The 24820-nt window shown below is 41.9% G+C and overlaps 1 protein-coding gene across 1 annotated transcript in view; it reads left to right on the forward strand.

Moving 5' to 3' along the window:
• Positions 1 to 24542, forward strand: part of klhl36 (kelch-like family member 36) — a 31641-nt gene extending 7099 nt beyond the window's left edge. Inside the window, exons 3-5 of the mRNA XM_085991779.1 lie at positions 7733 to 8806; positions 15321 to 15478; positions 19209 to 24542. Coding sequence (XP_085847905.1) covers positions 7733 to 8806; positions 15321 to 15478; positions 19209 to 19755 — 1779 coding nt within the window. The 3' untranslated portion in view covers positions 19756 to 24542. The remainder of the gene's footprint in view (positions 1 to 7732; positions 8807 to 15320; positions 15479 to 19208) is intronic.
• The last annotated feature ends 278 nt before the right edge of the window (positions 24543 to 24820 follow it).

Here is a 24820-nt window from a genome sequence, read left to right on the forward strand (position 1 = left end):
AAGTTCCTCGGAGTCCACATCACGGAAGACCTCTCCTGGTCCCTCAATACCTCCTCTCTGGTGAAGAAGGCCCAGCAGCGCCTATATTTCCTAAGGAGGCTGAAGGGATGTAACCTGTCACCCCTGATCCTCTCTAACTTTTACCGCTGCACAATAGAGAGCATCCTGACGAACTGTATCACAGTATGGTATGGCAGCTGTAGCTACTATGACTGGAAAGCCCTGCAGCGGGTAGTCAAAACTGCCCAACGCATTACCGGCACCCGGCTATCGACCATAGAGCACATATACCAGAAACGCTGTTTACGGAGGTCACTGACCATCATCAAAGACCCTACCCACCCCAGCCACAGTCTGTTCGCCCCCCTGCCATCTGGGAGACGCTACAGATGCATTCGCACCCGAACGACCAGATTTAGGAACAGCTTCTTTCCCAGGGCTGTCATCCTACTGAACTCCACAAATAAACTCTAAAGCCTGCACATCTGCCAATGCACTTTATTATGGTTATGTTAATGTATTACAAGCCAAATGAATGTTGAATGTTTAAATGTCTTAATCTAAATGTACACTCTCGGGAGCCGCAAGCCTACATTTCGTTGTACTGCACTTGTGCACTAACAATGACAATAAAGTTGATTTATTATTATTATTATTAATAATTTGGTGTTTCTAATTCAAATAGAGTTGAAACCACTAAAGAAGCCCTTTATTATACTATCATTTGTAGCAGACATAATTTTGAGGAAAGTACTTTCCATTGTGCCTTATGGAGGTAATTGGTTTTTGTTTTTGCCCCTTTATTTCTTTTCCTCCTGAAGCCTTGCTGAGCTATGATCTCATGGGCTCTGGTTGTCCTCCAGTGTCACGCTTGTGTGACCATTCACCATTTGTCAGCTTAGACGGTGGGTGTCGGAAGGCTATTTGACCCGTGCAGGGATAGAGAGAGATCAGAGACCAGCCCGACCTGTCCTCTAGGTCCAAATATGCATCTCCAACAGGGGTTACTGTAGGGCTGTCAAGAGCGGGAAGCCTGGCTGATTTTCTCATCCCTCTCCCCTGACCTGATGAGCCAGATCCCAAAGCCTTTGGCAGAATGTGCTGTGGCAGTGAAGGCACAGTCTTTCACATTTTATCGCCTGGTCCAAACAGCCAATCCTATTGGCATCCAAAAGGTTAAGTATCGCACAGTAAAGCCAGATACATCACACTTTCTTCTCATCTCTCCATAGCGGTCCCCCTGAACCTTCTAACTGATGGATCACGCTGAGGTGACAGCAAGTGGGAACCCCCCCCCCCCAACCCCACCAATTCAATGAGGCATGATGGAAAAATAATGTGCTCACTGGTACTGGGAGAAATTCTTCCAGATCTGATTCCATTTTTACGCTACTTGTCAATGGCTGGCCAGCAAACTAACAACATGCACCAATCCAACTGTCTGTGAAAATTCACAAAGTTTATGCTGGTGTGCTGTCAAAAGAATCCAACTGACATCAACGTCCCTACAACAGGCATCCACAACAGTTGAAAAAGCTGTACCATAGACCGTTATTCTGTTTCATGTCATTCAGACTACATGCACTGTATGCTAGGCCCGCAGTAAATGAAATTATAAACTATAACTTTTAATTGCAACAAAAAACACATTCAGTGAAGAAACGTCTTTATTGAGTCAGCCTATCACAGAGTGCAATTCATTTTGACCAAAATCTAGAGTGAGTAATAATAGCAAGCTTGTTTTTGTGACATATATGGAAATTATTTTCTTTGAAAAGAATTTACACAATAATGGAATCATTTCTAACTTTCACAGATGAAGGAATTGGGTAAATATTGAAGTACAAGCTGCCAGTTTAGGAGTCATTTTTATAGATAGCAATAAATTCCTTTATTGGTCTTCTATGACTGGGCCTGTAATAGTTTGTAAATTTCAATTAAAAAACCCTAATTTCAGTATAAACTGCAAAATAGTATGAAACAATGGTCACAATATTAAAATGTCTTTCAACTCCTGAGGTTGGAAAATTCAAGAAAGCAATTTTTTTCAATTGCCGTACATGTAAGTTTTACAATGAGAGATTGTTTCGGAGTAGGGCTCCCAAACTCACATTTGCGGAGATGATTTTTTTCTGTTTTGTCATTCCAAAGTTCACGTAAAGAAGTAATAAATGCACACGAGGGAGAAAATTAAGACGGTTAGTGAAAGCTTCATGGATTTTTTCCCCGTACAGATCTCTTCTCGCCAGCCCGCCTGAGGTTGTACTGCCGGAGTATAGATTCATGGGCGCAGTCACTCTCTGCCATTCTTCAGGTGTTGAGTATCAGCTGGCTATACAACAGTGGGGTGGGGTGGAGGTGGTGGTGGCATAACTACTAAGCTCAATTGTGCCCGTACATGAGCACTTTCCAAAGGCGCCGTGTGAAAACAATCGGGAGTGGGAACGTTGGCCCTCTTTCCCCTCCCCAGCAATGTCATTAAGGAAGCTGCTCATGGATTTTTATGCTGCCAGTTGATGATTAAAGAGTACAAAAAAAACACCAAATCCTGTCTTGAGATGTCAACAACCAGTATATTGACAATGGATACAAGAAAAGTTAGCAAAACATGTTTTCAAGTTTGAATAAAGAAGGGAAAAATGGTACAAAGTAGCAATTTATTGCACTCTGCTGCTAGCTGGGATTTGGATTTCATGAATCCCCTGTTGGGCTCTTTTATTTGTGTGTGGCTGAGAGCTGTCAATATTAGGGAAATATTAGAATTGACACTTGCAATCAACAGGAGTGGCACAGATGGCAAACTTATATTTAAATATATGGGGCTGTGCTTCATGTTAACAGTGACTTATATCAAAATAGACCTCATTTTGAAACCCAAATAAATGACATTCCTAACTTGGCAGTCTGATGACCAGCTGAACTGAGATTGGGTGCTATTTGCAATTTGGGTGCATTCGAGATACTTTTTCTTGTGCCCAGTGTGCATGTTCACTTCCACAGGCAAGCCCATGCTCCCTATGAACTAAAGCGTGACGTTATGTGCAAAGTCATTTGGGAGTTAGTGTGCCTGGGGCGATCAATAACTCTGTTTAACGCCGATTTTATATGCCGTAACTGCTGACCCTTCTAACTAACGAGCAACTAACACTCTGACAGGCCCCGTGTCTCTGGTTACAGCTCTGAATTAGAGTTACAAACTAAAATTAACAGAAGCAAAAATAAATACCGCAGCTAAATAAATCAGTGTTTCACTTGATTTATCTCCCCTGTTTCAAAATAATAACTGCCTCAAAAATCTGGCAGTTGTCTGCAGTAACTTTCACAACTGTCATCCTCGGCCAAACACTTCTGTAGAATCATAGAAGTTTCCGGCACGGAAGGAGGCCATTCAGCCCATCGTGCCTGTGCCGGCCGCAAAAGATCCATCCAGCCTAATCCCACTTTCCAGCACTTGGTCCGTAGCCTTGTAGGTTACAGCAATTGAAGTGCATATCCAAGTACTTTTTAAATGTGATGAGGGTTTTATGTGAGAAGGAAGAGAACTAATGAATTGCATTAATAATTGTAGTTATATTCCATCCTTTGTTTTGGAGTCCAAACTGGGATAAGGGAAGCTCCGGCGATGTTCCCTGTGAGCTGCACTTTGTTCTGCACGGCCTGTCTCCTTTAGTGCGTGGTTCCTTTAGATTTCCCCGCATGTGCGGTATTTACAACGGAGAAGCTGGTGAGCGGCCTACGCGGGACCTTTTCCCATTACTGTGATGCCGCGCAGCTTAGAAGGGAACACTGCTCGGAGGGTTATCATTTTCGCCAATTGGCATTTAATCACAAATTAGTTTCAAAGGCATTCACAATGTGCTTGGCATGTTTTCCCTCTTAAAGTTCATGCTTTTGTACAAAGCAGTTCTCTGACAAAGCGATAGCTATAATCTTTTATCCCAGCTCCTCCCCGATGAGCTGATTGCAAAGACCGTGTATCAGCGTAACTGATGGCCTGGTAATCAGTATTAATTATTTCTAACGACCGGGTAAACTTAGTGTCACACTCAGTAAACAATCCATCTAAACGGAGGTGCTTTTGAAGTAGCATTAGCATGAGACAGATGGTGTATTACACATACACATAGGCTGCTTCAAGAATGCAGTAATCAAATTAGTAGTGATATTACAGGCAAGCCACAAACTCCTTATTGAATTTTTTTTTAATGTTCTAGTGATATTAAGACAAATTTTGATCTCGCACAAGTACCTGGATATCATACCCCCTTTTTCCTTTGGTTTGATTTGCTTATTTTGCTGAACTTTTTGAGAGACTTTTTATCCTCTCTCCAATTTTATGCTATTTCAACAAATAGCCCATTTTGCTCCCACAAAAAAGCATGGTAGGATTCTGCTATTATTCCTTTAAAAATATAGGCTTTTAAGATCTGAATTACATAAACTATTTGACTTTCAGGTTTACATGGCTTGATATTCAGAAACTATTGCTCTCTGCTCTACCTATATTAAAAATGGTTGGATTTTTCTCATTTGTTTCATTGTTCACTGGTTCTGTTGTGAGTCATATTGCTAATGGCCTGTGCTGAGTTAGCTGATCTCGGGTGGCCAGTGGTAGAAGTGTTGCTGTTGGCCTCAGCATAGTAGACTAGGCAGGTGATGGAACATAGGAACAGAAGTAGGCCACTCAGCCCCTCGAGCCTGTCCCATCATTCAATTAGATCATGCCTGATCTGCACATCAAGTCCATTTACCCGCCTTTGTTTCATATCCCTTACCTAACAAAAATCTATCCATAATACAACAGAAAACGCTGGAAAAACTCAGCAGGCCAGGGCAGCATCCGTGTGGAGAGAGAAACCGAGTCAACGTTTCAGGTCGAAGACCCTTCGTCAGAACTGAGGGAAAAAAAAGCAGGAAGAGGGATAGATTTTAAAGCAAGCGGGGGCTGGGAACCATCTTGAAAATTTCAGTTGATCCAGCATTCCATCGTCTTTTGGGGGAGTGAGTTCCACTACCCTTTGTTTGAAAAAGTGTTTCCTAATTTCAGTCCTAAATGGACTAGCTCTGAGTTTAAGATTGTGCCCTCTTGGTCTGGATTCTCCCACCAGAGGAAATAGTTTCTCTGTATCTACCCTATCGAATCCCTCCATCATTTTAAATGCCTCAATTAGATCACCCTTCAACAAACTCGAGGGGAATACAAGCCTCAGTAATATTCTGGTGCATCTGCGCTGTTTCTCTACTCGGGCCAATATACATTTCCTAAGGTTCGGTGCCTAAGGCTATGTACAACTGAAGCAAAACTTCCTTGCTTTTGAATTCCAATCCCCTTGAGATAACGGCCCACATTCCATGAGCCTTTTTGATTACTTTTGTGGTTCCTGCTTCGCTATGCGGTGGCTCCGGCTAGAACATGGAGATGTGATGCCAGCGATCAGTTAGCTTGTTGAAAATTGCTGTTGACGGTCATCTATCAAAAGTGGCCCTTACACTTGGGCAGTGGTCGGTCACCAGCAGCTGTAGAACTGTAGCCAGCTTGAAATAGTGTTTTCGGGAGAGCAGAGAAAAAGTTTGGGATGGGGATGGTTAAAGGGAGTAGAAAAGGATCGACTTTGTGGCGATGCAATGTTAAAAGTACTCGCAATGCACAAACATAGAATGTGTAAACTACTTCTAAAAATCTTTCATTACTCTGTTCTGCAGGAATGTCATTTTATTCCATGATATTCTAGACTAGAAAGTCACCCCATTCATAGTCAATGGATGGAAAATCTTGGGGCACATTTTCCTGTTCCTGGGACTATTGGATTGCCTGGATGCAGCGAGCACAGGATAATCGGGCAGAGAGGAGCGCATGACCAGAATGGAGCATGGTTGAATTTTTTTCCCCCCCATCTATTAATTTAAATGAGCGGAATATTGGGCAGACACCCTTGCAGACGCAAGTTCCTTGCTACCCAATTTCCTGTATTTGCTGCACCAAGACAATCCAATAGCCTTAAGAACAGGAAAACCTGCCCTTTGATGCCCTTGACCATCGCTGCCCACACTACTTTAATCTTCACAACTAGCATAAAGCAATTCCTAAGGCAAAAGCTCAAAGCTAGCTACAGCACTTGAAAGACTGCCCACAAACTCTTTAATTTATGCTCCAAGTGGCACGATGTTAGATAAAACAAGTCATCTTTCCCCCTCATTTATGCTGTTTAGTGAAGATGAGGGAAAACTTCATCGACCAAAGGAAAAAACTGACAAGTCAGATAATGCTAGAAAATCTAGGTAACCTATTTGTAGAAGTATATTGTAAACATGTGGAAGGAAATTTACAAGACACGAATCCAGTCTTCGAGTGCTGAAAACCCCATGAGCTTTATGATTTGACAATATCCAAACCACTTCATTGGATCACTCTCTGTTAATTCCCATGCAATATCTTTTTATTTGTATAATGCGGTAGTGCATAATTGTAGGCTACTTCAGGGTTAGCTAAATGTCTATTATATATTTGGCATTTTGTTCAGATTGTCATACCATTTTTGATTGTTGAAAAGTCATAAGTTTGTGCAAACTGATTTAATGTTTACTGTATTAGCACAGAGTACAATACTTAGATATTATAGCTGTTTCCAGCTGTGATACGTCATCACATAATTACTAGTTATATTGTAATGATTTCCAGTTCCAATTACTCAATTGTAAAAGAAAGTGGCGTCGTATTTTGGTTTGACTACAGATTTATTTATGCCATTACAAAAATGCAACAGTACACCATGTCCTGGTTGCTGCAGCTGGAGTGAAAAAACCTGAAAATTGTGCTGCATTTAATTAAAATGATACCGGCATCCAGCTGAACGTAACTGAAACAAATTGGTTATCGGAGTTTGAAAGTACAGCTGGTTTAAATCGCCTGGTTGCACAACTACTTTTTGGCCACTGGCCATTTTAGCAAAATACCTTTTTAAAATTGTTTGTATTGCTAATGCAAGTAATGAGTAAAAGTATAAAAAACAAACAAATAACTTGATCACGAAGGAAAAGGATTTGGGTGTGATTACTGGTCACAATAATGAAGCTGAATATTTCCAGTGAAGCTCTCTTATCAAACTAATTATAGGAAACTCTTTGGTATCCGGCACCGACGGGACCGGGATGGTGCCGGTTGATTAAAAATTCCGGATGACGGAGAGGGTTATCTACCGAGGCTATTTTTAACAAACAAAAATTAAAAAATCAAGAAATGTGCAGTATCCAGTAATTGGACTTCCGACAGCGCCAAGAAGCCGAGTAGTGGCAGTTTGGAGAACTACCCCCACTGACTAACTCGGCCACTGCGGGAGACTCGGACTCGGCAACATTTCCAGTTATTGAGGTGTTGTTTTCGGAGTATGAATTTTGCCAGTTAATAGAGAATTCTGGATATTTAGGTGCCATTCAAACGAGAATTTCCTGTACTAGGATATGTCTTGTGGGCATTGGACTGTGTATCAAAACCACTTATTCAACCTTGTACAGGTCATTGAGATTTATTATCCTTTCACATACAGCACTCTGTGTGCTAGTAAGTGAATACTTCAAAGTATACACCTGTGTGAACTAAAATGTGCAATTACCAAATGCATAAATTTTCTGTACCCTATAAACGCAGGTCCGAGGAATTCTTATGCGCTCATTTTCACTACAAATGCTAAATGGAAACTAAGTCCAGTAACCTTAAGGTGCATTGTCTTTTCAGGTATACAGGTGGGCAGATCATTCTAGTGACGTCCTTCAGGGGCTAAATGAGCAGAGACAGAGGGGACTGTTCTGTGACATCGTGCTTGTGGCAGATGAGCAAAAAGTGTCGGCCCACAGGAACCTCTTGGCTGTCTACAGTGACTACTTTAATTCTATGTTTACAATTGGAATGAGGGAAGCTTATCAGAAAGAAGTTGAATTGGTTGGAGCCTCCTATATAGGACTGAAAGCTGTGATCGACTTTCTCTATAGCAGTGAACTCCCTTTAGACGGTGGAAATATTGACTATGTACTGGAAACTGCACATCTCCTACAAATTTGGAAAGTGGTGGATTTTTGTTGCGAATACCTCGAGAATGAGGTCAGCGAAGAAAACTACCTTTACCTTCAAGAACTGGCCTCAATTTATGACCTGGAGCGATTGGACTGTTACATTGATAGTTTTATTCTACATGACTTTGGTACCCTTTCCTTCACTCCAGACTTTTTGCAGAACATCTCTGTGCAAAAACTTTGTCTTTATTTGGAGAGCAATAATGTCCAACATGAATGTGAGCACGATTTACTGCAGGCCGCACTGCAGTGGCTGACGCAGAGTCCTGATAGAGTGCCGGACGCGCGCCTTGTCCTTAAAAACATCCATTACCCACTTATACCGAAAGATGATCTGTTGCACCGCGTTAAACCTGCTGCGTGCTCCCTACTCCCCAAAGAAGCAAATTGTGAAATCTTCTTGGAAGAAGCGGTACATTATCACAATAACATCACCAAACAACCAGTACTTCAGAACAAACGCTCTGCCCTGCGCTCAGACATTGAAAGGCTATTGTTTATTGGCGGGGAAGTGTCCGAACGCGGCGAGCAGCTGAGCGATGACATGTGCTTCTTTGACGCGGCAAAGGGGCAGTGGTTTTCTGAAACGATGCTGCCTGCGAGACGGAGCCATCACTGTGTAACTGTCTTTGGAGGATTTATCTTTATGGCAGGCGGCAGCTCGTCTCGTGACAATGGAGGTGACGCAGCTTCAAGCGTCCTTTATAGATATGATCCTAGATGTAGCCAGTGGTTCAAGGTAAATTTCCTCTCTTCTATAACTTGACGTCGTTTCTATTCGAGCATCAAAGATGAATCCTTACGTGAACAGAAATATTTGCAGGCCTGCTCTATGCTGTCTATTGCCATTATCTTTATGCTATGGAGGGACCAGTAAGTTCTATGAATTGATATTCATGTATTAAGTTGCCAGGGGAAAACCATTAAAGAAAGCTCTATAAATGGGTTTAAGAAACTGCTATGTATGTTTCTAGAGGAAGAAAGGATTGAAGGATAGGTGTGTAGGTTGATTAAGAAAGGGAAGATAGATTATGAAAGTAAATTAGCAAAAAATATAAAAACAGATAGTAAGAGTTTTTATAGCTATATAAAAAGAAAAAGGGTGGCTAAAGTAAATGTTGGTCCCTTAGAGGATGAGACCGGGAAATTAATGGTGGGAAATATGGAGATGGCAAAAACACTGAATGAATATTTTGTATCAGTCTTTACAGTAGAAGACACTAAGAATATCCCAACACTGGACAAACAGGGGGCTATGGGGGGGGGAGGAGCTAAACACGATCAAAATCACTAAGGAAGTGGTACTCGGTAAAATAATGGGACTCGAGGCGGATAAATCACCTGGACCTGATGGCTTACATCCTAGGGTCTTGAGGGAAGTGGCGGTAGGGATTGTGGATGCATTGGTAATAATTTTCCAAAACTCCCTGGACTCGGCAAAGGTCCCGGCAGACTGGAAAACTGCTAATGTAACGCCCTTATTTAAAAAGGGCAGTAGACAGAAGGCTGGAAACTATAGACCGGTTAGCCTAACATCTGTGGTAGGTAAAGTATTGGAGTCCATTATTAAGGAGACAGTAACAGGACATTTGGATAATCATAATTTAATAGGACAAAGTCAGCATGGTTTTATGAAGGGGAAGTCATGTTTGACAAATTTGCTGGAGTTCTTTGAGGAAGTAACATATAGGGTGGATAAAGGGGAACCAGTGGACGTAGTGTATTTAGACTTCCAAAAGGCATTTGACAAGGTGCCACACAAAAGATTATTGCTTAAGATAAAAAATCACGGGATTGGGGGTAATATTCTGGCATGGATAGAGGATTGGCTATCTAACAGAAGGCAGAGAGTTGGGATAAATGGTTCATTCTCGGACTGGCAATCAGTAACTAGTGGTGTTCCACAGGGGTCAGTGCTGGGCCCCCAACTCTTTACAATCTATATTAACAATTTGGAGGAGGGGACCGAGTGTAACATATCAAAGTTTGCAGATGATACTAAGATGGGAGGGAAAGTAGTGAGTGAGGAGGACATAAAAAACCTGCAAGGGGACATAGACAGGCTAAGTAAGTGGGCAGAGATTTGGCAGATGGAATACAATACTGGAAAGTGTGAGGTTATGCACTTTGGCAGGAAAAATCGTAGAGCAAGTTATTAACTTAATGGCAAGAAACTGGAAAGTACTGAAGTACAAAGGGATCTGGGGGTCCTGGTGCACGAAACTCAAAAGGTTAGTATGCAGGTGCAGCAAGTGATTAAGAAGGCCAATGGAATGTTGGCTTTCATTGCTAGGGGGATAGAATATAAAAATAGGGAGGTATTGCTTCAGTTGTACAAGGTATTGGTGAGACCGCACCTGGAATACTGCATACAGTTTTGGTGTCCATACTTAAGAAAAGACATACTTGCTCTCGAGTCAGTACAAAGAAGGTTCACTCGGTTAATTCCGGGGATGAGGGGATGGACATATGAGGAGAGGTTGAGTAGATTGGGACTCTACTCATTGGAGTTCAGAAGAATGAGAGGCGATCTTATTGAAACATACAAGATTGTGAAGGGGTTGGATCGGGTGGATGCGGGGAGGATGTTCCTGATGATGATTGAAACTAGAACTAGGGGGCATAGTCTTAGAATAAGGGGCTGCTCTTTCAAAACTGAGATGAGGAGGAACTACTTCACTCAGAGGGTGGTAGGTCCATGGAATATGCTGCCCCAAAAAGCTGTAGAAGCTACATCATTACATAAATTTAAAACAGAAATAGACAGTTTCCTAGAAGTAAAGGGTTATGGGGAGCGGGCAGGAATTTGGACATGAGTCTAGGTTCGGATCGGTCATGGCCCTGTGGGTAGCGGAGCGGGCCCAGGGGCCGTGTAGCCTGATCCTGCTCCTATTTCGTGTGTCTAATTCTGTTAGATTCAGGAGATGGTTCTGTGATAGTAGATTGGCGGTTAGGATCAGATCAGCCATGATCTTATTGAATGGCGGAGCAGGCTCGAGGGGCCGATTGGCCTACTCCTGCTCCTATTTCTTATGTTCTTATATGATCAATCAAAAACAGGTGGTGTTATTGAGCATAATTTGAAATGTTTCTCCCCTCTTCCTCCTCCTCCTCCTGGACATTGACTTCCCCTGAGGATACTGTTCTATGAACATCAGGTGTCCTCTGATACCACACCCAGGTGGCACTTCTTCGTGGGTGAGACTAGTCGATGAGTACCTGCAGGCTATTTGACTGTGGCGGGCACCACAGCAATACCTGATCCTGAACTCAACCAACACCGATATGTGCAGTTTTAATTATGTGATGAGGATCTGCGGATGATTCCCCCCCAACCCCGGCCCCTTCTAGCCCAAGGATGCTTGGACGTGTTAGGCTGCCCATATTGCTGAGATCAGCTAGCTTAGCAAGACCGGTGTATTGCTCAGCTGTGTACTGTTTTGAGCAATATGAGAAGGAGCGGGCACATGGGTTCAGGAGTACTGCTCCTGCAGAGGATAAACACCAACATGGACTTGGTTGGTGCTTATAAAAATTTAAAAAAATAGTGAGAGGAGTGAAAACGGAGTGGGGGAAATTGGTGAGGAGACCGTTCTTTGCATTAGTAAGCAAGTGTACCAGCCCAACCAGTGTGTGGAACTGCCAGTCAAAGTCACTCAGCGGATGATGTCAGGGCACTGTTACTGGGAACTCCTTTCCTTCAGGTACAGGTCAAACACTGGCTAAAACATTCGGCCTGCTTGGATAAATTCCTTTACCAGTCTGTTGGTTGCAGCCTGTAAAAGATGTGATTGGCCAGCAGAAAAAGGCACCATCACTGTGTCAAAGGAAATGATTGGCTGACAGCTTGTCACATGTTTGAGCATCTCCTATGGGGTTCAAGCCTGACTTAAATTCTCAATTGAATTTGAAAGTTACAGCTTTCAGCCAAACACACTCAAATTATAATTTTAATGTAACATTTGCACTTTCATCTCTGCTTGTTTGATATATTTAGGACAAAGAGAAATGCAGTTGTTATAAGTAATACATGCATTGACACGAGTCCTTTTTACAATAGCAGAAACAATTTAAGGAAGGTGTAGCACCAAAAGAGTCGGCCAGTAATTTCCAATAAATTGTACAAAGATCTTGAGCGCAGTATTAAAACAAACTCTGTCAGCAGATGGAATAGCCTTTTACCCACAAGTAATTAATATAAAATCCCTATCTTCACACTGGGGACTATTGCAATTAGTTCAACTGATATTTAAGAAGTAAGGCAGAAAATTTTCAAATGGGATGGAGGGCATGAGAAGCAGGTTTATGTGCATCACATAGATTGTTCTTGATAGTCCATTAGTGGCTTACAGCAGCTTTTGATTTTTTGTGGGCCACATTGGTGCATACCATGGATCCTCCGAGATCATGTGGGAAGTTGAAGTCCATGTTCCTGAAGTGTCTGAAGTTGTTGATACTAACAGATCTTGGTTTTCTGATGCAGGATTTATCCACCAAAGAGACAACAGCACTAAAACCAGTCTTGCAAAATTCAAGCAGGACAAATCCCACCCTGGCAAGTTGTGGAACTGAATTCAATAAATCAAGTAATCTGTGGATGAGCGCCAGAAAATGACCATGAAAGCTGCCAGCTTGTTGTAAAAACCCACTGGTTCACTAATGACCTTCAGGGAAGACAACCTGGTCTGGCCTACATGCCACTCTATTCCCGCATTATGTGGTAAACTGTTAACACTCTCAGGGCAACTGGGATATTTAATGGTCCAGATTTTTCTGGAGCAGAGGCATCTCATGTGCCCTGTTAGTTGGACTTTTTCCCCTCGCCCTTCAGCTCAAATGTTTGGCTCTGGAAGGGCGAGCTGATAACAGCACAGCGAGGGCAACAGGGCATCCAGGACCTTAGTTAACAACGGGACCAACAATCTACCTCCTTAATCAATGAGATTTAAGGATTGAGAAAGAAATCCTTAAAGAAAGACGGTGTGGTAGTCATGGGCCAAGTGGTTAAGGCGATGGACTAGAAATCCATTGGTGTTTACTGACACCGGTTCAAATCTTTGGATATTAAGGGAATCAAGGGGTATGGGGATAGTGTGTGAAAGTGGAGTTGAGGTAGAAGATCAGCCATGATCTTAGTGAATGGCAGAGCAGGGTTGATGGCCTACTCCTGCTCCTATTTCTTATGTTCTTAAGTAACAGGAATGACGGAGAAGGAGGATGAATTAGTCAAATTAGGCACAGAAAGTGAAATAAAGAGAGGGAAAGAAAGGTTGGATTAAGATAGAGAAAAAAAGAGACAACGGAAAAGTAAAAATAAATTACATTAAAAAAAATCTCTTGAACAATTTAGGAATGAGACTCCACAGTTTAAATTGTTCCCTTTCTAGGCTGGAGAGGCTGATTGGCATTGCAGGAACATAAATCTCCTCATTAAATAGGTATTTACACTGTTATGTACCAGCCCTAACTTTTTAGAGCGAGTTTAATTGGCAATTAATGCACAAGTGCAGCAACTTCATGAAACTCCGGGTGGTTGAGGGTGAGCTGCCGTTTTTGCGAGGCTAATGGCGGAGCGGCACAACTTGTGGGGATTTGCAATTCAGGGAGTATCTCTCTCACCACGAGTTGCTGGATGATTTCACGCTAACGGTGTGCACATTAAATTTGCTGTTATTTTGGGCGAAAGTTCTGGCCAATAAATAATGCCTTGCCAGTGTCCCCAATATCCCAAGAGCACATTTTAAAAAAGCAAACACACTTATGTTTTTCCATAAGGAAATCATTTAAAAGGAGTGATCAGTAGGATTCTTTTACGAAGGGGCCAATTCAAGTTGCCAACATTCACACACTACGTAATAATAGAGTAAATAAATGCTCCTGCATTTGACTTGAACAAGAACATTGCACTGAATACTTATGGCATTGGTTACAGTATAACGGGAGCCTAGCATAAAATGGCAATAGATGGTATGAAAATATCAGACGAGATGGTTTTCTTCTTTTTAAGAAATAATTAAGTTGTGGCAGTCCTTGAAAGGCATTTAGATTGTGTTTGGTGCACCAATCTTCATTGCTGCATTATTGATACTGTTATTTCCTCAGTTGAATTTCCACCCTCTTCCTCTGTCATCCTGATCATCAGCTGCACACGGAGGCTTCTTTTCAAGGCAAAGATTATGGAGCATGTAGCAGAAAAGAGCTACAGGAAACTTTGGTTTATCCAGAGGTTAACTGTCCGGAATGCTCGAGCCACCGGCAAAAATCAGGAGCCGTTTCGTTAGGTGTTTTTTCTTTTCGTTGCTTTTTTTTCACCAGTCAGGCTCTGCAAGGTCTCGCTGAAGCTGTTGCTAAGCTACAGAGACGCTTGCAAGGTACGGCCGACTGTTTAGAAGCTGTTGACAGGGTTTGTTGCCAGATACGGAGCTCAAAATCTCCGTATGTTTCAACATTAGCGCTGGTTTGTCCGGCAGTTTTGATGGGACGGCAACAGGTCGGTGCCGGATAGCGCAAAGTTTCCTGTATTCTGGAACTGTGGGGGAGCAGAGTGAAAGGGGGTGTACTGTAAGGCTATTGAGGCCATGCTGATTTTGCCGGTCACTCTAGTTTCCGTCTGAATCTTCCATTTTATGTAGAAGTGATTGTGAAGGAGAGAACCCAATTTCATCAAAACCTTGCTGCTAAACCTCATTATCTCTACGGGAGAGGTAGAAAGCCAAGACCAAGTACAGTACTCTGGTAAAGCAAGGTTATGAGCAAGGGGATCATTTGACCTTGGTGGGGGGGGAGAGGAGTAGGGGGAAAGATAGATGGAGGAAGGGGGCAGAGGAGAAGAATGGAGGATGGAAAAAGTGCATGGAGGGGGGAGGGAAACAGGCACGGGGAAAGTGAGCGGCAAAGAGATGGAGGGAAGAGCGAGAGAAAGGGGGAGCAGGGAGGGTGAAGGGGAGAGAACAAGGGAAGGGGGACGGATGGAGGGAAAACGGGGTGGCAAGTTCTGTGTGTATTTTTATGTGTGCGCACGCACCTATATATCTTTCTAACGCAATTTATAGAGATAGAGAAATAGGCAGATGGATAAAAAAAACTAAATTTCACATACACGTACTACAGAAAAAGGCCCTCTTCAAATTAAGCCTTTTATTAAATGGTGAATAACATTAGAAGTTTTAAGGGAATGCAGTTTTAAAAAAGTTACAAGCAATGCAGTTATTTTACTTCCGTGGTTTCTTAGATGTTCTAGGTTTGTTTTTCAGGTTGCCCCCATGAATCACAGGCGAGTGGATTTTTACTTGGATGCCTTTGCTGACTTTCTGATAGCCGTTGGCGGCAGGAATGAGAATGGTGCTTTATCTTCAGTTGAAATCTACGACCCCAATAAAGATTCCTGGTCCTATGTTGCTGGCCTACCAAGGTATTGCAGTAATTTTTCATATAGTTAGTACTGTATGGTTATGTTAGAAACATAGAAGATAGGAGCAGGAGTAGGCCATTTGGCCCCTCGAGCCTGCTCCGCCATTGCGATCATCCAAATTCAGTACCGTGTCCCTGCTTTCTCCCCATAGCCCTTGATCCCTTTAGCCTTAAGAAATATATCTAATTCCTTCTTGAATATATTTAATGAATTGGCCCCAACTGTCTTCTGTGGTAGAGAATTCCACAGGTTCACCACTCTCTGGGTGAAGAAATTCCTCCTCGTCTCTCTCCTAAATGACTTACCCCTTATCCTTAGACTGTGACCCCCGGTTCTGAACTCCCCGACCATCAGGAACATCCTTCCAGCATCTAGTCTGTCTAGTCCTGTTAGAATTTTATATGTTGATCTCTTACATGTACTTACTATAGAGACTGAAATAAATCATTCGTGATACCTTAAATTTGTGAATTGGTTTTCATCAGTGTATTTAAAAAAAAAACAAAAACTTTTGCACAACAAAGCTTTGTGTGGTTTAATCTAGAAAGCATATTGATGCTTTACATAGGAGGGAGACGAAGCAATAAGAACTGTTATTCTCCTGGACTTTATACAGCAAATGCAGTTATTCAGGTGCAGATTGGGCTCAAAACATCAACAGCTTGCATTTATGGAGCGTCTTTAACATAAGAAAACATCCCACAGTACTTGTATTTTAAAAAAACTTGATATCGGATAGGCAATTCCTGTCTCGTCTTTTGCCTCCAACCACTCTGTCACTATGGTCTGGATGACGGCGAGCTGGCAGCGTTCGCCATCATTCCGCCTTTGAAACTGACCGCAACTTTGTGATTTGGCGCAGGAGATCCTGAAGTTGCGGTGAATGACCTACATTGGCTCCCGGTTAAGCAACACCTCAATATCAATATTCTCATCCTTGTTTTCAAATCCCTCCGTGGCCTCGTACCTCCCTATCGCTGTAATCTCCTTCAGCCCCACAACTCTCCGAGATATCTACGCTCCTCAAATTCTGCCCTCTTGAGCATCCCTGATTTATAATTGCTCAACCATTGGTGGTGGTGCCTTCAGCTGCCTAGGCCCTAAGCTCTGGAACTCCCTCTCTAAACCTCTCTTTTTTTCTTCCTTTTAAGATGCTCCTGCGCTGCGCTGTGCCGTGCCCCTCCCCCATCCCACACACACAGCCGGCAATCAGTGATATCTCTCAAATCAGGGAAACGCAGTAATTACGCTGTTAAATTCAGCACTAAAAGTTAGACCCAAAGGGGTTAGGTGTAACTAGGGTTTTAACAGCGTATTAACTGTTAAACAAAGGTTACGGCCCTGAAAAACTAATTAAAATTTTGTGCAGTGTCAAATTATCCATTTTACATAGAAACATAGAAGATAGGAGCAGGAGTAGGCCATTCGGCCCTTCGAGCCTGCTCCGCCATTCAACGAGATCATGGCTGATCATCCAAACCCTAGCACCCGGTCCCTACACCGACAACCATCCCACCCAAGCCCTAACCCCGTAACCCCACGTATTTAATCCCCCCTAACACTAAGGGCCAATTTTTATCATGGCCAATCAACCTAACCTGCACATTTTAATAAAAATTAAACACTTTAAGAAACTTAAAAAAAAAAAAAAATGTTTGAAGTTTGTTCTTTACATCGGACATACGGAACAGAAACAGGCCATTTGGCCCAACCAGTCCATGCTCCACTCGAGCCTCCCGTCTTTCCTCCTCTAACTCAATCAGCATAACCCTGTATCCCCTTCTCCCTCATATGCTTATCCAACTGCCCCTTAAATGCACCTATACTATTTGCCTCTTGTTTGTTCCTCTTTATTTCAGGTTTGCCTTTTCCCCATGTGAGAGCCCCAATCTTTGTTTTGCTCTCTCTAACATTTTTTAAAAGTTAGAATTTTAAGAGCTTACTCACTTCCTTGTTCATTGTCTGAGAGATTTCTGGGTTTTGATTGGCAGCTTAGACAGCTTGTTGACATCACAGCAGCTCACACTAGGGCATCCCCACTATACTCTGTTGATTTGAATTACATGTCGGAAAACCCAAACTTCTCGACGCAGAGATCACAAGATCTTTTTGCGAAGCTTAAATTGGGGCCAGCAGCAAACGCCTTTTCTTCGCCGCTATCCGCAAATTCCAAGTCAGTGTTTCCGTGTTTCGGATGAGACGTTAAACCGAGGCCCCGTCTGCTCTCTCAGGTGGACGTAAAAGATCCCATGGTGCTATTTCGAAGAAGAGCAGGGGAGTTATCCCCGTGTCCAGGCCAATATTTATCCCTCAATCAACATCACTGAAACAGATTATCTGGTCATTATCACATTGCTGTTTGTGGGAGCTTGCTGTGCGTAAATTGGCTGCCGTGTTTCCTACATTACAACAGTGACTACACTTCAAAAAGTACTTCATTGGCTGTAAAGCGCTTTGGGACATCGGTGATCGTGAAAGGCACTATAGAAATGGAAGTCTCTTTTTTTTAGTGTTTGTTCTCTATTTTATCGATACAATAATCCGCGGCATAACTAAGACCGCCTGTTTCCACCTCCATAACATTGCCTGTCTCCACTCCTGCCTCAACTTATCTGCTGCTGAAACCCTCATCTATGCCTTTGTTACCTCCAGACTTGACTATTCTAACGGACTCCTGGCCACCTCCCTCGTTCTACCCTCCATAAATTTGAGGCTATCCAAAACCCGGCTGCCCGTGTCCTAACTCGCACCAAGTCCCGTTCACCCATCTCCCCTGTGCTCGCTGACATACATTGGCTCCCGGTTAAGCAACACCTCAATATCAATATTCTCATCCTTGTTTTCAAATCCCTCCATGGCCTCGTACCTCCCCATCTCTGTAATCTCCTTCAGCCCCACGACTCTCCGAGATATCTGCGCTCCTCAAATTCTGCCCTCTTGAGCGTCCCTGATTATAATTGCTCAACCATTGGTGGCGATGCCTTCAGCTGCCTAGGCCTTAAGCTCTGGAACGCCCTCCCTAAACCTCTCTTTCCTCCTTTAAGATACTCCTTAAAACCAACCTCTTTTGACCACACCATTGTCCTCCAACACCTCTCCTCTGATGTCCAGCTGAGTAGGACTGCCCTCGCCTCATTCCACTCTTAACCAGTCGTAGCCAGAGAATCTCCTAAATGGCCTCTCCCTCCACACCGTTGCCTCTGGGGTCCCCCAAGGATCTATCCTTGGCCCCTTCCTATTTCTCATCCGCATGCTGCCCCTCGGTGACCTAATTCGAAAAGACAACGCCAGGTTCCACATGTACGCTGGTGACACCCAGCTCTACCTGGCCACCACCTCTCTCAACCCCTCCACTGCCTCTATATTGTCAGGCTGCTTGTCTGACATCCAGTATCTCATCCTTTAAGATGCTCCTTAAAACATACCTCTTTGACCAAGCTTTTAGTTGCTTGTCCTAATGCTCTTCTCTGGTTCTGTCACTTTTTGACTACGCTCCTGTGAAGTGCCTCGGGACATTTTACTGCGTTAAAAGCACTATAAAAATACAGGTTATTGTATATATTATATAACGTGTAGTATTTGAAAAAAGATGCTATAAATCAATAATAATGCAGTTAAAAACTCTTCTAGTGATTTACCACCATTAAACCACTTTCCTCCTCAAATCTATTCTATGGAATGTATTTGTTATGACTGTTTCATTAATGTGATCCTTGTCATTCTTTCACAGATTTACATATGGCCATGCTGGTTCAATATATAAAGAATTTGTGTACGTATCAGGAGGTCACGATTACCAAATCGGACCCTACAGAAAGAATCTTCTTTGCTACGACTATCGAACTGATGTTTGGGAAGAAAAAAGACCTATGATAACTGCTCGAGGGTGGCACAGCATGTGCACACTGCAGGACCATATCTATGCTATAGGTGGCAGCGATGATCACATCGAGTCCATGGAGAGATTTGATATTTTAAGTGTGGAATGTTACAGCCCACAGTGTAACCAATGGACCCGAGTTGCCTCTCTCTTGCAGGCCAACAGTGAGTCAGGAGTGGCAGTCCTGAATGGAAAGATTTATATCCTTGGTGGCTACAGCTGGGAGAACACTGTGTTTTCAAAAGCTGTACAGGTATACAACAGCGTTGAGAATAAGTGGTTCCGTGGCTTAGACCTTCCAAAATTAATTGCAGGAGTGTCGGCCTGTATTTGTGTGCTAAAACCTAGATCTCCAGAGAAGAAGCTGAAGACTAAACGCCAGGACTGCATTAGATAATAACCAGTCCAATCGGGCATAATCTCAGGATGTCCATTAGTTTTAATTTTAATCCATCGTGATCTAGGAAAAAGCATGTAGCAACCCTCGCCACTCTTGGGTTTCTGTCATTTGGCGACATTGTTTGAAAACAGCCACCTGTTCTATTTATTCACAGTAACTGCTATGTAATGCTGTGTTCATGCATAATACTTTGCTATCTATAGCATATAGACGCCGAAATCATTGAGTGCTCCTAAAATGTGAAAATTGTTTTCTGAGGGGGGGGGGGAGGGGGTAGATTTAGAAGTGTTTTATCCATTCAAACGGGGTTAGAGTTATAACGTTAATTATAAGTGTACTTGGGGAAATAGAGTACATTTAAAAAGATGCATTCAGTGTTAAGTTATTTGTGCGTGTGTGTGAGTGAGTGGCATACACGTATGAGCTTCTGAGCGGTCTGGTCCTATTTTATGTACCTAATATTTACCATACTTAATGTGACTAATGCTGGTTTTACTAAAATGTAGGATGTTAGTGGTTTGTTGGAATGGCCATACTGCATAGGGTAAGCAGTATTAAAATCGATGTCTGAATGACCTGAAAGGATGACTTTACAAGTTTATTATGGTGTGGTAGTCTAATATCTGACAGTCAAAATGTCAAGTTTTCTTACAAAAGGAACCAAATTCTGAGTTTGTATACGCTATTTATTATTGTGTAATAGCGAAAACAAAACCCTTAGCTGTATAATTGAAATCTAATCAACAATGTGGCTGAAGTACTAATGTAGCAGTTAGCTATTTTACAGATCAATAATTCAATAATAAAATGGAATAAGCCCCACAACGTTAAAGTAGTTGATCTGGCTGTATCAGCCGCCCTGTGGTGGTGGTTTGTGTTCACGCAATCACCAACAAGAGGAGAAATTCCAAACGATGATGAAGTACATTTGCTTATTCTTTTCCTCCACTTTTAATTTACGTGTTTTTTTTCCTGCCCCCCCCCCCCAAAAAGAGCCTGCTCTCTCACCTTTGCCAGTGTTGTATTTCGATAGGAGCTGCAGAAGCTCAGGTGCATCCCTGGCACAGCTAGACATCAAAAACTCCCCATGTAGGAGGAATTGTGGGGATGACGTTGCATTAATGTGCTGCAGAGTTGTGTTTCAGTACTTTTATAATGTTTGCGATGAGAATCAAAGTGAGTTATATAAAAAATACATATTTAAGAAGTATGATTCAATATTTTCTTGATTTGTATATTATTGTCAGCCTTGCACATTCCTTTATGGCAGAACAATAAGGATTTTTTTCCTCATGAGACATTGTAAAATATGTGAGAAATGGTTATTATTTTCAGAACATAATGGGCATAATCTAAGTGTTCAAGCACAAAAAGCTGGAGTCGAAATATAAGGTCAAAGAGTTTTCTTTTGTGTTTTAAAATATAAAGCACATTTGTTTTAACATTTTTGTAATGAAGTAAGCTGAAAAATTAATTATTAAACATAGCAATAATTTACATGTAAGAATTTTATTAGATTTTTAGTAATATGTATTTACAACTGAGCATTTACCGGAGAACATAAGAGCCGCAGCGTCCCTTTCATTGTACCTTTTTAACAGACTTGTATTTAAAATCTATAACCCAGAATATTGGCAACTCTTTCTATTCTCCCTCTCCCCCAAGCAATTTAAAGGAATGACCGCAACAAGATTGGATTGTTAGTGGTGGAAGTAAACTTTTATATGTCGCCATGGTTACTGATTCTACTACCGTATTAAGGACTCTACTAGTTTTTGACTTTTTGGAAAGCACCTTTTCTTTCTATTAAAATGGCTTTTTAAAAAATCGACGCACTGCTTGGGCCTGTAGCACATTCACTGTCTTTGAGTTACGTCAGTGTATGAGACCCAGGGATACACTTTGAAAGCCTCTCCATCACATGTACGATGACTTCTTGTGCTTGTTTTATCTGCCCCATACCTACCTTTTGGAGGAACACACAAACTGACGAGAACTATCTGTTGTAGGGTGGAATTCTTCACATTATCTTTTTGTTAATATGTATAGATTTTTTTTTAAAAGGTACCAAATAGAAGGCTTTGATTTTGTTTAAAATAAAGACCTTCCTAGGCAAAAATTTAACTATCGGCAAAAACGAGGTACCTGTAGCTCCAAACACCAGATGGAATAGGCGACAGCGGTGAATTATGTCTCGCAAAGAAATTACAGCACTGATGTTTAGAGAACAGAGTTAACTTCAGGGAAGAGTTATAGGACACGCTAAAAGTACACTTTGCAAAGAAAAGAACAAATAGCTTCAGGGTAAATAGATTTGGAAATGCAGCGAAAGAAATCTAGTGGGAAGTTGGATGGACAGGTTAGCTGGACCAATAGTTTGTTCCTGCCAGAAATTGTTAGTAAGTTATCAGAAGTTTCAGTTACTTGCTAGGAGTGTATGGCTGAATTCTGTTCATCTCCAGGGTCTCGGTCTGCAAGCATAATCAATACTTACTGCCAATTGCAGACTCTCCCAATGCTGTTTGACTAGAACCAAATTGGTTTCAGTCTGCTACAAGCATGTGGACCTAGGGACCTTTTACAGTTGGAATTAAGAGTCGTCGTCATTCTGATGGTCTCACTGTGTGGTAATCTACTTCCATCTGCAGTATAATTGGAGGTGGGGGAACCGGTTCCTGCAGCTTTCAATTTAATAGTTCCAGTAGCTGTTAAATCTTGGACATTGCATCAGAAAGCTATAGGCACATATACAGTTCTGTATTTCAAAAACTGCAGTAAAATCCAGTAACATGATAGAGTAGACTTGCCAATTATTTTGTTTACCTTGGGTAAAGCAATTGTTCTGCAGTGCAGGCACCATAACTTGTAAATATTACACTGTGTATTTGTGAGTGGAGCAACTGTATATAATGAAAACAATGTGCATCTTCAAATGTTTCTTCAGTCTCATGGGTGTTTGGCACTGCCAACTAAAATATACAGTATTCCCTTGTACAAAATAGCACCTATTTATTTTGATAGTAAACTGTATCTTGGGGGTTTTATTTACTTAAAATGAGCATGCTTGCATGTGCTGTAATTTTAAATGAGGTTTTGTTTCTTGAGAAATGTTTTTGAAATATAATATATATATTACAGTGGGGAACTTAATGGTGTTTAAAACAGTTCACTTTTTAAACAAAGCTGTTGAGGTGTACAGTGGTTGAAATTAAATTCTGTGGTGAATGTCAGTGCTTTCTGTAATTGCAGATGTATTCTTTCTGCTGAAACATTAACAGCTGGATCATATGTACAGCTTCTGAAATTAAATGCTCTTTGCAGACTGCGTGTTATTGGTACAGTGACATTGCGATTGTACCATTTTACGTTGTGTGTATTCTAGATTTTCAAAATGCCAATCTGCTATCATTTCTATGTTAACTATTCAGCTGGATATTATATACTAGAACCCAGCTGGTCACCAGGAGCCTATGCTTGACTGAACTTATGACCCCGCAAACTTGTAAAAGTACAGATTCTTACTGACTTACTCGGCTCGCCGTATTTTTCGAAAAGCTATAAGTATTTCAGCAAGTTTATGCCTAAGAAAATCTCCACTGCAAAGGGGCCCCTATTTACAGGAAACTTTGTGCTATCCGGAGGTGAGCTATCCGGCAATCTGGAGCCACTGGCAAAAATCAGCAGCCGTTTTTTATTCTTTTTGTTTGTGTTTTTTTTGCTTTGTTTGAACAGTCAAGCTGTGCAAGGTCTGTAGCTATAGCAGCAGCTTCAGCTACAGAGCTTTAGGGCCACACCCGAGTGTTTAGAAGCTGTTGCTAAGCAACAGTGTTTGTTGTCAAATACGGAGAAAAGAATCTCCGTATCTCTCAACATTAACTCTGGAGAGTACGGCAGTTTTGAGGCAACGGCAGCAGCTCGGTCCCATGGGTGCCGGATAGCACAAAGTTTCCTGTACCTGAAGTTCTGCGGTGATGATGACAAACTTGCTGTTAACTAATTTACTGGGTTATGTAATAGGAGAGAGTGATTTATTCTGTTCCCTGTTTAGCCATCAAAATCTTATAATCTGCTGGCAAATTTTGGAAACCAGTCTATGTAAAATTGTTTCAGAAACTGGTTGCTTTTGAATGACTTCTTCCCTGTGGAGTTGACAAATGTAGGAAACTGGCTGGTAAAATTGCCAAATTCGGTTTGTGGCAGACATTTTGGGGTTGTCTGGCCTCACGCACACATCAGATATTGGGCAATTCTAGCATTCGTACCAGAGATATATTGACAAATATATTTTTTATGCTGTGTAGAGTCCTACCAGTTGAGAGAGAAAACGTTACTGCGGTACATTTTCACCTTGCTGCCTGGGTGTTAAACTGGCACTGTGCATCAGCCACCCATTGGAGAAACCGCCTGGTTTTCATTGACTTCAATGGAAATGAAAATTGGGCGGTTTCTATAACGGGTGGCCAATCCACATCGCCAGTTTTACACCCAGGCAGCAAGGTGAAAATCTGCTCCATTATCGGCCATGTAAATAGGGTCAATGTTAAACTGCAACCACTCATTGGCATCCTTTGTGTGTTTAAAATCCTTCATTCTCGGCTACCTATTTTTATTAGCATGTAAGTAGATCCTTCTACAGGTCTCTCTCTCGCTCTTCTAGTTCCGCTTTTCCCCCCATTTCCCTCCTTTTTAATTATTTTTATTTTTCAGCTGTTAAGAATACCAATCTATAGAACTGGATTTAACTTGACTTGAATAAAACCATTAATAAACTCAACTGTACACTGCTGCTTTGTTGTCAATGATTACCTGTTACAGACTTTATGTGCAAATTATTCATAAAACATCTAGACATTTTCTGTGTTTGCTAACCGGAATGCAAGTATAAGACTAGGAACGTTACAATAAAAGGGGATTGGTTACCAGCAATTTAGAAAGTAACTTGTGCTGGTTTTAAAATGCGGAGTTTGGAATTTGCCAGAAGCAGTTGCACATCGCAGATTGATGACACGGTACATCTGTTAACTGAAAATCCTAGCAAAGGGGATTATGTAGTTACTTTGTG

The sequence above is a fragment of the Somniosus microcephalus genome, chromosome 6 (assembly GCF_052327205.1).
Source record: "Somniosus microcephalus isolate GS21.2 chromosome 6, FLI_Smic_1.0, whole genome shotgun sequence".
NCBI lineage: Eukaryota > Metazoa > Chordata > Chondrichthyes > Squaliformes > Somniosidae > Somniosus > Somniosus microcephalus.